A 13644-nucleotide genomic window follows, 5' to 3' on the forward strand; every position below is an offset into this window, starting at 1 on the left:
CTTTAATATTGATTTGGAGCGGTTTATCGAGATACTCAAGGTGGCACTAACTGTCTCCAATCTCAGCAGAATAGTTGTAATTTCAGGTTTTACGACCTCTGTACTGACCCCACTACTCCAGTCTTAGAGAGCATGCGTCTTATAAAATGTTCTTAAGCAATATGATTTCATTCACGTTACCCATCCTGCGGTGCGATGGTAGAGAAAAAAACAATACAAATCCAATCAATCAAATAGTAATATCTTTAAATGTTATTGTATTAGTATTTAGGATTTTGTTATTATTTAGATATATTGAATGTCCTTAGTAGTTATTATGTACTATATTGTACCTTTATTTGACCTATACCACAATTAAATCATTTTACTCACATCCCGGGGTAGCTGGAAGAGATCTCTTATAGAGATAAGCTTTCCTTTGTACACTTCATGTATCTTATGTTCACAATCACAATTTATGGTACATAAATAATATCTACCATGAGATGCACCATCCACTTTCCAATTTTTTATCGGCTTCGTACACTCAGGTTGCCTTTAAAAGATCACTTTTAATGATAAGGCCATCTTTGCACCCTATTGTGTTGTGTTGCAATAAAGTTTTTCTATTCCATTCTTTTCTAAGATATGCAAAGCTTTCAAAAGTTTCGTGACATAGTGAAATCAAATAATGCCAATGAAATACGACTTATATTAAGTTTTTAAACAAACAAGACGCCATTTTAAAGAAGAATGCTAATAAATATCTCTTGTCACCAGATAACACCAGACGCAAAGAAAAAGGAGGGAGAAGAGATACAAGACAGAGAAATGGTACGCTCGGAGTCCGAAGAGGGAGAGAATCCTACGGAGATGTTCATGAAGCTGGTAGAGCGCTGTCAGTCGTCCCGCATGGACGAGCAACGAGCCACGCTAGACAAGGAAAACCGGCCGCGGAGCAAGCTGCAGAGGTCTGCCAGCAGCGGCAACAAGAACCCGTAAGTACTTAGCATATTCACATATATAGGCTAGCATTCTTCAGCGAGATGCGATCAGTGGTCTGCTTTCGGAAATTGAAAATTGAGTGTTTAGATGAGGCGTCAACGGCACAATTCTTTACATAAAAGAAGAGAAGAAGAATCTTAACGTACAGACCTTGCATTGGATATCAAACTAACCCGGCTAAGTTTACTGTGGACTCTTCTAAGACCATGGCGCGTTTGGAACCCTCCTAGCTTTTATGATACATAAACATTGTTGAATTTGAACTCAAAAACAAACTGCGCATCTAACTTAAACATTGTGACGAATAACGTACTTATTTAGATAAGGATTAATGTAATGTTCATATTAACACAATTGCCGATACGTTTGATTACCATATAAAAGGTTATAGAGAGTCAACTTTAAATGATAGACATATGACTGTTTTTAGAACTGTTTAACTGGTTAACTATACATTATTTTAATCTAAATCTAACGCTCTATGCACCGTACGCCAAGATAGCAGGACGGTAGAAAAGGCCATTTTTTTCCGACTCACTTGAAACTATTTGTTTTATTTTGACCTGTTTTCGAAATATCTTTGTAAATAAAAAACCTTCATTAATCTGATATATTACTGTAATTTTTTATCGAAATTAGTTTTGTAGTAATTGCGTGACAGAGTAACAAACATCCATACGTTATAGACGTACTCTACTATCCAGCAATCTTTCGCATTTATAATATTAGTAGGTTTATTATAACCATAATATTTTTTTAAACAATTTACAAATTATTGTCTTTTTTGGACTACATTAATATTCTATTGTTGAGACTGTTGTATGTCACCGAATCTTAATATAGAGGTGATGTGACCATGATAGTGGTCATTTGTATTGGACTTATTGCCTTTTTTGATAATATAATAGTACGCTCTATTTACTCTTTTGCATTAGAATAACGATTTGGTTTCCGAGTTAAATTTTCAGTCTTTGTGCAGTCCTAAAAATGTAGTTACTTCTACACACAAGTGTTTTATTTAAAATTACCGTACTTCTGTTTTATTTCTGATGTCCCGATTAAGTTAAGTTTGTACCTCACTGCAAGTTATTAAGTATGAAGTTAGACCATTTTTAATTTAACCGGCCAATACAGATTTTTTTACCAACAAAGAGGTATGCGCCTGAAAATAGTGCGCATTTTGTGAAATAAAATTACATCTGGACCTGGCATTATAATAAAATAAATTATATTAGTTATTTTTTAAATACGAAAATATTCCCTTTATTATGTTTTTAATAGAGGCTGTATGCATCGAACGATGCTTGCTATATGTCAGTTTACCTTATCGCGTGAAAAATATCGTCGTGCCATTTTTCGTAATTAATATTTTGTTAATATTTTCGCTTTGTGGCTCATTATTATTAATTTAAAATATCCAATTTAAGTTTGAAAGCAGAGCAATAGTAATATATTTCACTGCGCCGGGAATAATCATAGAGGCACGAATCGAGAGTTGATAACCTGTGTCTAACACAATCCGACCGAGACCGAGAGCGACCTACGAAATTTTCATACATTTGAGAAACACTATAAATAGGGTCCTGTTATGTTCTAAGAATTTAACAGTATATCCTGTTTTTTCCTCGCAATGTGATGAAAATCGACAAATGAAACGCGTATGGTACATTACTTATTACACTCTCGGCTTCCACGTAGTGCAATGTTACCATTGTTGCTTATGCATTTAATTCTATTCTATTCTATTATTCCATACTAATATTATAAAGAGGTACGATTTTTTTGTTTGTTAGTTTGATTGTTTAAACCGAATAGGCTTCGAATTAACCAAAAAAAGCTGTGTAACTACGAATAAGAATTTCAATGCGTTTTTTTAAATACATAGAGTGATTAACGAGAAAGGTTTATATGTATAATACCTGCATAATATAGTAAAGAACTATATGATTTTAGAGGTTTCTAATGTCATACAGTAAATAAGCATATTTTTTTTGCGTTTACTTTGCAAACGCTGGCTGAACCCAACCAAAGGAGTACAAATAAAGTCCGCCAAGGTTTATGTTTATCTCCAAAGGAAACATTTTTACATTTTAGGATTACACAACTATTTTAAACAATACATTATCAATCCTTATCCGTTTAAATAGATAACATACGTCGTGCGTTTCATGTGGATCAAAATTTTCCTACAGCATATCATTAAACTTAATATCACCCGTACGAAGGGGGGGAGGTCGCTAATTGACAATAAGTGGACCAATAAGTCCGGGAGGTTCGTACAACAGAAGATAAGCTTTAAATGCGGAAACCGGCCCATTTGAAGAAGAAAAGAGAGGGATGACATAATTAAGGTGGTCAAACGTCCATCCATCCTTTCTCCGAACGGATGGACCCCTACGTGCTGGAATGGCAGCGCCGAACTGGTAAGCACAGCGTTGTTCGACTCCCAAGGAGGTGAACAGACGACATTAAGCGAGTCGCCGGTAGCCGCTGGATCCAAGCGGCATAGAACCGAGGAATTTGTAACTTCCTACAAAATACCAATTTCCAGCAGTGGACGTCTATATATATTATAGTAGATGGTAACTACACACTCCTCTGAGGCAAGCTAGCAGAGATACCTCACCAAGACGTTTTTGTTTCCATTCTTATGCTAATTGTGGTACTGTATGCTGAAAAAGTAGGTTTTAGCTTCATATAATAACTCAACCTTGCGCACATCGCATATAGAACTCAATATGTTTTAAACAAACGCGCACTTTAGTTATTATTCGCCCATCCTTGATGTATGCCATGGGTTTATCAGTAGCATCTCGCCAAATCCTCCCAAGTTAATACCAATTCATTGTGATGCGTAAACAAGATGCTATCGGCCCGCCACGTGACATCTCAACCTTATCGAGCGCATTGTTATCGCCGCTGTCGTACCATACTTGAATACTCACTCCAGTTAACAATGTAATCGCAGGTTATGTTACTTGAACTGCCGTGCTAATATGTATCTTTGGTGAATAATTCAGTTGGCAAGTACCAAGACCTATTGTGCTATTTATTGTTCAGTTCCTATGAAATCACACTTATTTTTCGGAGCGCGTGTAAATCTTGTCATCGTGTTCGGTGTTGGAATATGTCAACTGAAAGGTAAATATTGTAATTACTAGCTTTTTTCTTTTTATTTGGTTTTTTCGTTATTTATGTGTCCCATGTCCGCGACATAGAACCCAATGAGGCAAGAAAAAATATTATTTCTACCCACTATCTCGCCTTATCACACAGAAATAGGACGCGCGTGTTAGCCATACAATACTTTATTTTTTGTAAAGAGCGTTTCAGCGAAAGAGCCTGCATTGATATCAAATAAATAAACAGCCGGCTAGCGAACTTACTACTTCTGCTCTGCCGGTATGCTTGCGTAACAATATTGAATATTTACTCTTAGAGATGTAGGTATAACTAAAAGTTCTAAGTTTGTATTAACGTTAGCCCAAAGAAAAGTTCTATTGTAATAAAAATGATTACCTGAAAGATAAAAAAAACTTGAGTATAAATGATTGCTGTAATGTTTTTTACTTTTTAATGACAATCTGAGATGTTGATAACAAAAGCGATCCATAAAATGGGTCCGAGAGTGTCAAAGAGAGATAAATTCAGAGATGGCAAAATAATGACAGTCCAACATATTTGAAAATGTAATGTATGTTCACAAAAAATTGACAAAATTTAAGAGAAAATGTGACTGCAATAATTTTGAACGTTAGAAGGAAAAACAAACTTGCAGTGCAATACACTACACAAAATAAGCAATTCATTTAACGGAAATTGTATGCAATTTTACAATCAATTACCGGTTGATATCTTGGGGATGTCTCTAAATAAGAAAGCTTATAATAGTGTTAAGGACGTAAACGAACGTAGAAGATACGATAAAAAAGCTAGGGTGTGAACTATTGCTAACCATGTGGCTTTTTAAATATTTTCAAATGATAATGTGAGATAGTGATAAGAGAAATAACACCCGGCTAAATTTTTTTGCGGGCTTCTTCTTAGACCAGGGTGCCATTGCAACCCTTGTAGCTTTAGGTTATGTTTAAGAAAGTAGTTATCACCATCACTACTCACTGCTATGTACACATTTTGTATGTAAGCAACGCATCGAAAGTGCCATCTATGTGCCTATTTCAGTAAAGAAATATTTGACTTGACTCGACTTAAATATTGTGGGCTTCGCCTAGCGCCCAGAGGAGTCTTGAGCCCTAGTTTTACGTGAACCAATGTTATCGCCATCGTTTCACTCTCATATACACATCTTATGTATGTTTTCAGTGGTGTTTAATGTATATTCTAAGTATTTATGTATATGTATTATACTCATAAAAAATATTCATCAATCATCTTACACAAGCTAAGCTTACTTTGGGGCTAGGTGGCGATGTGTGTATTGTTATAGTATAAAAAAAAATGTACGCTGTGCCATCTATGGACCTATTTGAATAAAGAAATATTTGATTTTGACTATTCATTATAATAAGCATGTCAACCAATGGACGTCGACTGCTGGACACAGGTATTTTGTAGGGAATTTCAAATGCTGGAGCTGCTTGTGCTGTGTTGCTCCCTGTTACTAGTATGATGTCGTCTTTCGAAGCACTTCTTCAGCACCTTGGGAAACAAACTCCATCGGTTCTTCGAGCTAAATGGGTCGCCTATTGTCATTTTAGCTTTGCGACGCGTTCAGTTTATTGGTAACATTCTTTCACGGATCTCCTTATTCCTGATTTTAGCACGAAGATATCTGACTGACTCACATAAACAGGCGAATTTATTCATACAAATTACCTACGAATTATAGAGATCAGATTTTTGGTTTCATTATTTATTTATAATAATAGGTTGTTATTGAACACACAAAAAAAAAAAAATTATGTTATCGTCGTAAATTGTAAAAACTAATTTACGGCGCTGGTCGTCGGAGAGCTTACTTTACTGTACACAGGAGACGTGATCGACATAATACCAAATGGGTAACACTTTAAAATTGTTAGATACCTCACAAAATAAAAGTGTACAGTAAAATCAAAATATCATGTAAAGTACCTATTTTCTAATTCATACCCCAATGCGCGCCAATGCATTTGACAGACCATCAATAATCAAGCATCAGGCGAAATACACACTATTACATTACTCTGCGGTTCAATACTACCAAAAAGAAATGTCTGTTTTTCATACATTGGTCTTTCGGAAGTGTAATACTACTTTATTTAGTCGTATATCATGTTATTCGAAAAAGGTTTTAATCCGATGAACGTTAAATAAAGAGGCTTCATTTTAAACTTTGCTGGTTAAATAATATCTACATAGAGGGCGGCAAAATGAATATTTGTTTTTTTTTTGCTTTGGTTTATTAAATGATAAAAGCTAGTGTGTACTTATTTATATTAGGAAGGAAGTAAGGAATACTTTACAAGCGAATAATTTGCAAGAAGCTGCGAATGAGTCTTATTGATTTTTCCTTTTTTTCACGCAGCAACGTTCGCATTTATTTTATTTTTGAACCCTAAATCTAAATAAATCGCACGGGTGATGCCGCTAATGTTTTTTTATGTTTCCTCATGATGTTTACCTTCACCGTCGAAGCAAGTGATATTCTTAATTACTTAAAACGCACATAACATAGAAAAGTTAGAGGTGCGTGCTGGGATTCGAACTCGGCCCCCCGAAAGTGAAGTCAAGTCCTACCCAATGCGCTATCACCGCTTCACGGCAAGGAGTATCGCAGTTATATTAAACCCATCCCCCTAAGTGACGACAGAAGTGACGATTTGTAGCGTGTGGCGGCCGCCGACTTCAACCGTGTGTTGCGGACTAAATAAAATGTATGAGAACTACAGAAAATATGCCGGTGATAGCGTTCTGTGTTTAAGCTAGTAGCCACACTGCACTTAAATACTACCTACTTGTTAGAAACGCAGGTTCGGCCTTATACCGAGGATTTATACGGAGTTCCTAGGTCATTTAATATACGTTAGCGCTCTTTGTGTATTCTGTCGAATTAGACTGATTAGGGTTCTGAAGAGTACACATGAATACCACCGACTCTGTTCTCAAAGCGTACCTCACTTTGAAATAAACCATCTGGTTCAACTTGTGTCAACTTCAGATCATTTCGGCAACTCCAATCTGCGGTATTCCTTGAAACAAAATAAATTCAGAAATAAATTCCTTGTAAGGTCACCAAAAATTAATAGGTGTAATTTTTGAAGTTATACTTCTTTTGGCGCGTTAGGAATAAATGACGAGAGTAAATTTTTACGATGCAGGCGCTCACCATTATAAAAAACTGTCAGCCTGAAGTTAGCTACATTTGTCAAATGAAAGTGTACACTACACAGAGAAAGTTTACAGTGTTGTCAGCTAATGAAAATTTAGATAATACGTTATAATTAAACTTTCAATGTATTAAACACCTTTTTTCTATGGTTATTGTTGGTTTTTCTACGAAAAGAAAGATAAGCATTTTTGAAAAGATTTTTATTTTTTACGTCAAAGGAGTATAACTTCTAACGCGATAAATGAAAGACCTGATATTTTTTTGTTACTGTTGATATACTGGTCCAACTATATCTAGCCAGTCAAAAAACAATTCGTAACTTTCGTTAAAATAAGGGAGACCACTTTCCAACGATGCCAACGTGGTTTATTAATTGCTGATGATAACTGCCTCGTTGGTCTAGTGTTTGCAATATAGTTAAAGAAATAGGTCCTAGATTCTAATCCCGGGTCAAGCTAAAAATTATAAAGTGTACGGTATTATCTATTAAAGAGTTTTCAGTAGGTACCCGGAGTTGGAACATTGGCGTGCCTCGGAGAGCACAGAAAGCCGTCGGTCCCGGTTATTATACGTGTTTGTCGGTAGGGTTGTAACTAGCCACGGCCAAAGCCTCCCACCAGACCAGACCAGAGAAACCAGAAATTAGAAATTCTCTTACCAGGGGTTCGCTTACCCCGAGAATCAAACCCGGGACCTCCTACTTAAATTCACGGCGCTCACCGTTGCGCCAGGAAGTTCGTCTAAATTATAATAATCAACCCGTATTACAAACACTAAATGAGGCAGGAAACGAAATTCAAAATTCAAAATTCATTTATTTCAAGTAGGCCTAATATAAGCACTTTTGAAACGTCAAGTCTGTCTGTGTGTCGTGACTCTACCACCGGTTCGGAAGGCAGATTCTACCGAGAAGAAGCCGGCCAGAAACTCAGCAGTGGCTCTTTTCCAACATTAACAATTTACATTTTAACATTCATTTTTCTATCTAGTGATCAAGGATGCTTCCAAGCAACCTTGTCATTAAGAAATTCATCAATTGTATAATAACCTTGCTGTAATAAATGTGTTTTAACACATTCTTTAAACTTATGCATTGCTAGGTCCAAAATTACCTTAGGAATCATATTATAAAAGCGTATACTCAATCCCACAAATGACTTCTGCACCTTTCGCAGACGATATGCAGATGTCACTAATTTATGACCATTTCTTGTAAGTCGACTGTTTATATCCACTTTTTGTTTATAAAGACTAATATGTTGTCTTACAAATACTATATTGTTATAAATATATTGTGAGGCTACCGTAAGGATACTTATTTGTTTAAATTTTTCACGGTGGGATTCACGTGATTTAAGTTTATATATTGACCGTACAGCTCTTTTCTGCGATATGAATATAGTTTCAATATCAGCAGCTTTGCCCCATGATAAGATCCCGTAAGACATCACACTATGAAAGTACGCAAAGTAAACAAGTCTTGCTGTTTCTACGTCAGTAATCTGTGTAAAGAAGATTTAAAGCTCATAAGTCTAGCGTCTAATAAATCCGTTTATACAAACCCAATTGTATCAAATCACAGCTGTCACGGCACGAAACGGAAAGTAGCTTTTCTCCGTAAGAGCTTGAAAATAAATCAATGCAATTCAACTTTAGTTTTCAAGATCCTGAAATAGCTCTGAAGTATAAAGTGATGCCTCCCAGAAGTCCTAGGAGATTTCGCTTTTACTTAAAACAGATAAAAGCTTTTCACTACAGTGACAAACTGACAGATTTAAATTGTACGAATCGAAAATTAGGCACGTAAACGGCAGCTGTTTAAAATGCCGGTGTAAACCCGATAGTCAAATTGAATAACGGATTTTTCTAGTCGGTGATAGCCTGATAGCTAACACTTCGGACTCTCCTTCGGGGCCGAAGTTCGATACCTGACGCACCTCTAGGTTTTTAGGGTTTTTTTTTTTCAATTTGAGGTTCAAAGGCGTCAAAGTCTAACAATCCGCGCTTGGCCAGCGTGGTGGACTACAGCCTTAACCTTTCTCATTGTCCGTGCCCTGAATTTGCCCGATAATGACGATGTTACATGATCAGTGGGTGGATTGGATTTTTGACTCCAGCAGTAGTAGGCTATCAAAAAATTTTATCATTATGGTGCGGCTTCCTTTCGGTTTTCACTTGCCTATGCAACTTTAAATAGCAAGACAAAGCTAAAGAATTAAAACTCGATTACTACTCGTATAATAATGTGTCATTTCACACTGGTTTTGTACCAAAGTAAAATAAATAAATAAATATACTACGACAATACACATTTCGCCAATCTAGCCCAAAAGATTACTAAAAGAGAAGAGGTACTAAGATTACTAATGAATATTTTTACGAATAATATACAGACACCCACATACTGAAAAACATTAATGTAGAACAGAAACAGAACCCACGACCTTGGCTCAGAAAGCAGGATCGCTTCCCACTGCACCATTCGGCCGTCAAACTCAAACCATTAGTATTTTTTTGTTTTATGTTTTTTACATGTCATATCCCTCACTTATCAGAAGGTCGATAAATCAAATTCAGCAGTAACAGCAGCGACGATACGATTTTAATACAATACTTTTCCTATGAAAGAAACAATTAACATCGTTAATAATTTCAACAAGCCGACTCTTAAACTGACCACTAGGAAAGTTTTTTAAAACTTCAAGATATTTAAAATATTTCCTTGGCCACTACGGCATATAGAGCTTGGATCGACCAAATCCGAGCCACCAAAATCCATGTAATAAATTGAAGCAAGTACTTTTACTATAAAGTAACGAAACAAAGGAATGAATAAGTAATTCACAAAGTGGTCTACATCCAACCCCAGTGGGCAAATACCAAATGGGGGAACTCCATGTCAATGAAAAAATTAATTAGGGGCGCATGAGATGCAAAAAGGGGTACGAGAGTGGACCTATTTCATCAACGTACGTTAAAACAAACATAGACAGCTTCATAACTATCGGTCGTATACAATCACGACCCGTGCAAGCGGGCAGGTGAAATCGTTCCATGCAATAAATTAAAGGAAATTAAATTGGTGCATCGTACAACCAATACGGCATTTAAAAAGATTTAAGCTACATGCAATTGTTAGAGAGACTTTCTTGTCTTAATTTAACGTAATTCTTTGTAATCCCTTTGAATAGTCCATAAGAGTCGGTGTAATATATACCTTTTCATTGCGAACATTAATTGCGAACCACTATTGTATTACGAATTTTCAATTACCTATCTTAAAAAGTTTAAATTCCTGTAATTAATGAATTTTGTCAATTATCAAAAACAATGTTGAGGTGCATAAAACTCATGTTCATATAACACATGTTAGACCAACCTTACTTTAATAAAACAAATCTTGATGTAACCGAAACTTGGTATAACGAATATTCACTGGTTCACTTCCGATTTAAGTTTTAAGATTGTAGAACTTCGAAAAGTATCCTTAAAGATATGATAACGCAGACAACCTTAATTGTGATGTATTCTTTTTGTTATCAACTACTCCATCTATTTTAAAACTATTTACGGAGCAACCTGGTTAAAGCAATAATTAAGATTAACACACAATTCTCCTTAGACACAGACTCCATCTACGCTAGTGCATTAGGAAATGTCCTGTAATACTAGTCTTAAGTTGAAAAAATAAATAAATAATTCATACCTAAGCTTATTTATCATTTAGGTAATCCTGTATACTATAGGACTTTTCTATAAGCCTACATTAAATACCAACTGTCCATTGGGTTGTAATGTCTTAAATAATTTAAATCAGATTTTTAAAATTTTTGAAAAATAAATATTATTTAATTATTTTTACCAATGCATTTGTCGATAACGTTTGATATTTGAGGTTATGAAGTAACATCGAAGAAACGATCATCCCTGTCTCGAAGGAAATAGTTTCTCGGGACAGAAATATTAAATATTTTGCTTATTTATTTACCGAAAGATATTTGCACTTTTAAGTAATGAATATCTGCACAACGCATCAACATTGACGATCCATTATAGCGGCTCATATAGGAAGCGGTGAAATCCTTGCGAGTACTTCGGCTTCAGTTTAGGGGGGCCGAGTTCGAATCCGAGCATTCTAATTTTTCTAAATTATGTGCGTTTTAAGGAATCACTTGCTTAACATCTTGCATAATAAAAGTTAGAAGTGCGTCCCTAGTTCGAACTCTAAAACCCGCGAAACTGCAGCCTGTGCTTTTAGCGCTTCACCGCACCGCACCGCTGGCATACAAACACACAAACAAACACACTGTTTATTGATAGGGACATACCTATAGGCGAGACCAGTAAAAAATAAACAAATGCACATCTTCTCATTTATAATATCAATAGGTATTGGTTTTGTGATAGCCAGACAATAATATGCTACTTTGAGCGTCTGTTAATGACTTGCGGTAAACTGAATAATTAATTAAAAGCTTTTGTAAAATGCGCCGAAGGTATCGTGATCCCCCTTTCTCCCGTTCGCCCTCTAGCATATTCGGTATAGAATTGATAGAGTAACTACTTTCAACCGAATTTCAGAAAAGGCGAAGTTTCTAGGTGCTTTTTTATTTTCTATTCTTATGTCCGCCTCATATCCTAGTCCAAGAGAAAAGTTTTCTACTTTTCTTTATATTTGTAATTATCTGTTATTTGATAAAGTAATTAATTTTACTATTAATATGTAGACTCCAACATGCACTAGTAAACTGATGAAAACTGGATCCTAAATCCTGGCTGAGATCTTATTGTTCACGAATACTGTGCCGAGTGTCAATGTACCAGCTAGCTGTTTGGACAACGATTTTTTCGATTTTTCTTTGCGTTTGACTTCGACTTTTTAAAAATATTTTTGTATAACCTAATTTATTGTACAGCTAATAGTGGTTGAAATTTACATGATTATAAGCTTTACGCTTTACGGCTCTACGGTTTCATTTGTTTACGATAAGAAAACATACCCATCTTGAATAAATAGTTTCAAACTGGGAACACATACCCAGACTAAGTTGTGTCGTAAAATATTTAAAATCTGTAAAAACGATATTTATATATTGGTTTTTGTGTGGGACTCGTACGCCGACAGGCCGTCGTAATTCTCACTAAATATATCAGTTCATCGCGTCGCCTGGTCTCTGTGTTTTTCTTTCTTTCTTTCACTAAGAAGCCGCTTTCGCTAAAGAACAACTACATTGACAGGAAACCAGCATAACTTTAACTATCCCCAGTGTAAGCAAAGACTATTTACAGAAAATTGAACAAAACAATGAACTCTAAAATTTCGGTGTTCATTGGCCACAGCTCTATTTGATGCTTTCAGTATATTAATCTCACGTAGGGCTGCCAAATTTTTCGTACAATAAATATCCTTTGTAAGTATGTATATTAAAGAAATATATATTTACATGTTCGACGGCCGATTGGTGCAGTGGGTAGCGAACTTGCATTCTGAGTCAAGGCTGTGGGTTCGATTCCCACAACTGGGAAATGAACATGAATGTTTTTCAGCCTCTGTGAGTATTAAGACACATAAGTAATGGATATAATTTATAAGTAATATATAAATATTTATATATATTACTTATAAAAATATCCGTTGGTTATCTTAGTACCCATAAGACAAGCTACGCTTACTTTGGGGCTAGAGGGCGATATGTGGTTTGTCGTAGTATAATATAATGATTATTAAATACCTTTTAAAAACCTTTTTGGGTATTGTAAAGATCGTATTCCACCCATCAGCACATTCAAATTCGCTCCGGGCTCCGTGACAAACTCCAGAGATAATAAGATGCGCTTTCGATTATTGCGAATAGTTTTGACAGTGGCTTCCAAAACTCAAATCAAAGGTGTCCTTTGAAACAGTAGAACTTAACAACATTAATTTAATTAGTTTAATCGGCTTAGTCAATTCTATTGAAAAAACAATAAATAAATAAATTACAGCCAGAGGTCAAATAACTGTGTATGGACTATACTTGTGATTCTGTGCAATGTAAATTTTTAACCTTACAAAAGTAGCATGAAGTAAAATGTCACTAAAATTTTAATTCTAAATTTTCTTTATTACCACATTTTTTTTATTGCGTATATTGAATTTTTGTGACGTCATAACTCCTATAAATCGATTAACGCCCGCTGCACGCACTAAAAGGCATGTTACGTTCCTCCTGTGACGGGGGTGCAAACAAGAGCACGGAACAAGAGATAAAAAGGCCCAATCGGTTTAAACGTTCAATTAAACTTAAAGGTCGCCGTATTCCCAGACATCACAAAATATTTTCTCACTG

The 13644-nt window shown here is 35.5% G+C and overlaps 1 protein-coding gene across 1 annotated transcript in view; it reads left to right on the forward strand.

Moving 5' to 3' along the window:
• LOC120636090 (G-protein-signaling modulator 2) overlaps window positions 1–13644 on the forward strand; it is a 63801-nt gene that overhangs the window by 14723 nt on the left and 35434 nt on the right. The window contains exon 7 of the mRNA XM_039907387.1: window positions 760–977. Within this exon, the coding sequence (XP_039763321.1) occupies window positions 760–977 (218 nt within the window). The remainder of the gene's footprint in view (window positions 1–759; window positions 978–13644) is intronic.

Source organism: Pararge aegeria, chromosome Z (genome assembly GCF_905163445.1).
Source record: "Pararge aegeria chromosome Z, ilParAegt1.1, whole genome shotgun sequence".
NCBI classification, from domain to species: Eukaryota; Metazoa; Arthropoda; class Insecta; order Lepidoptera; family Nymphalidae; genus Pararge; species Pararge aegeria.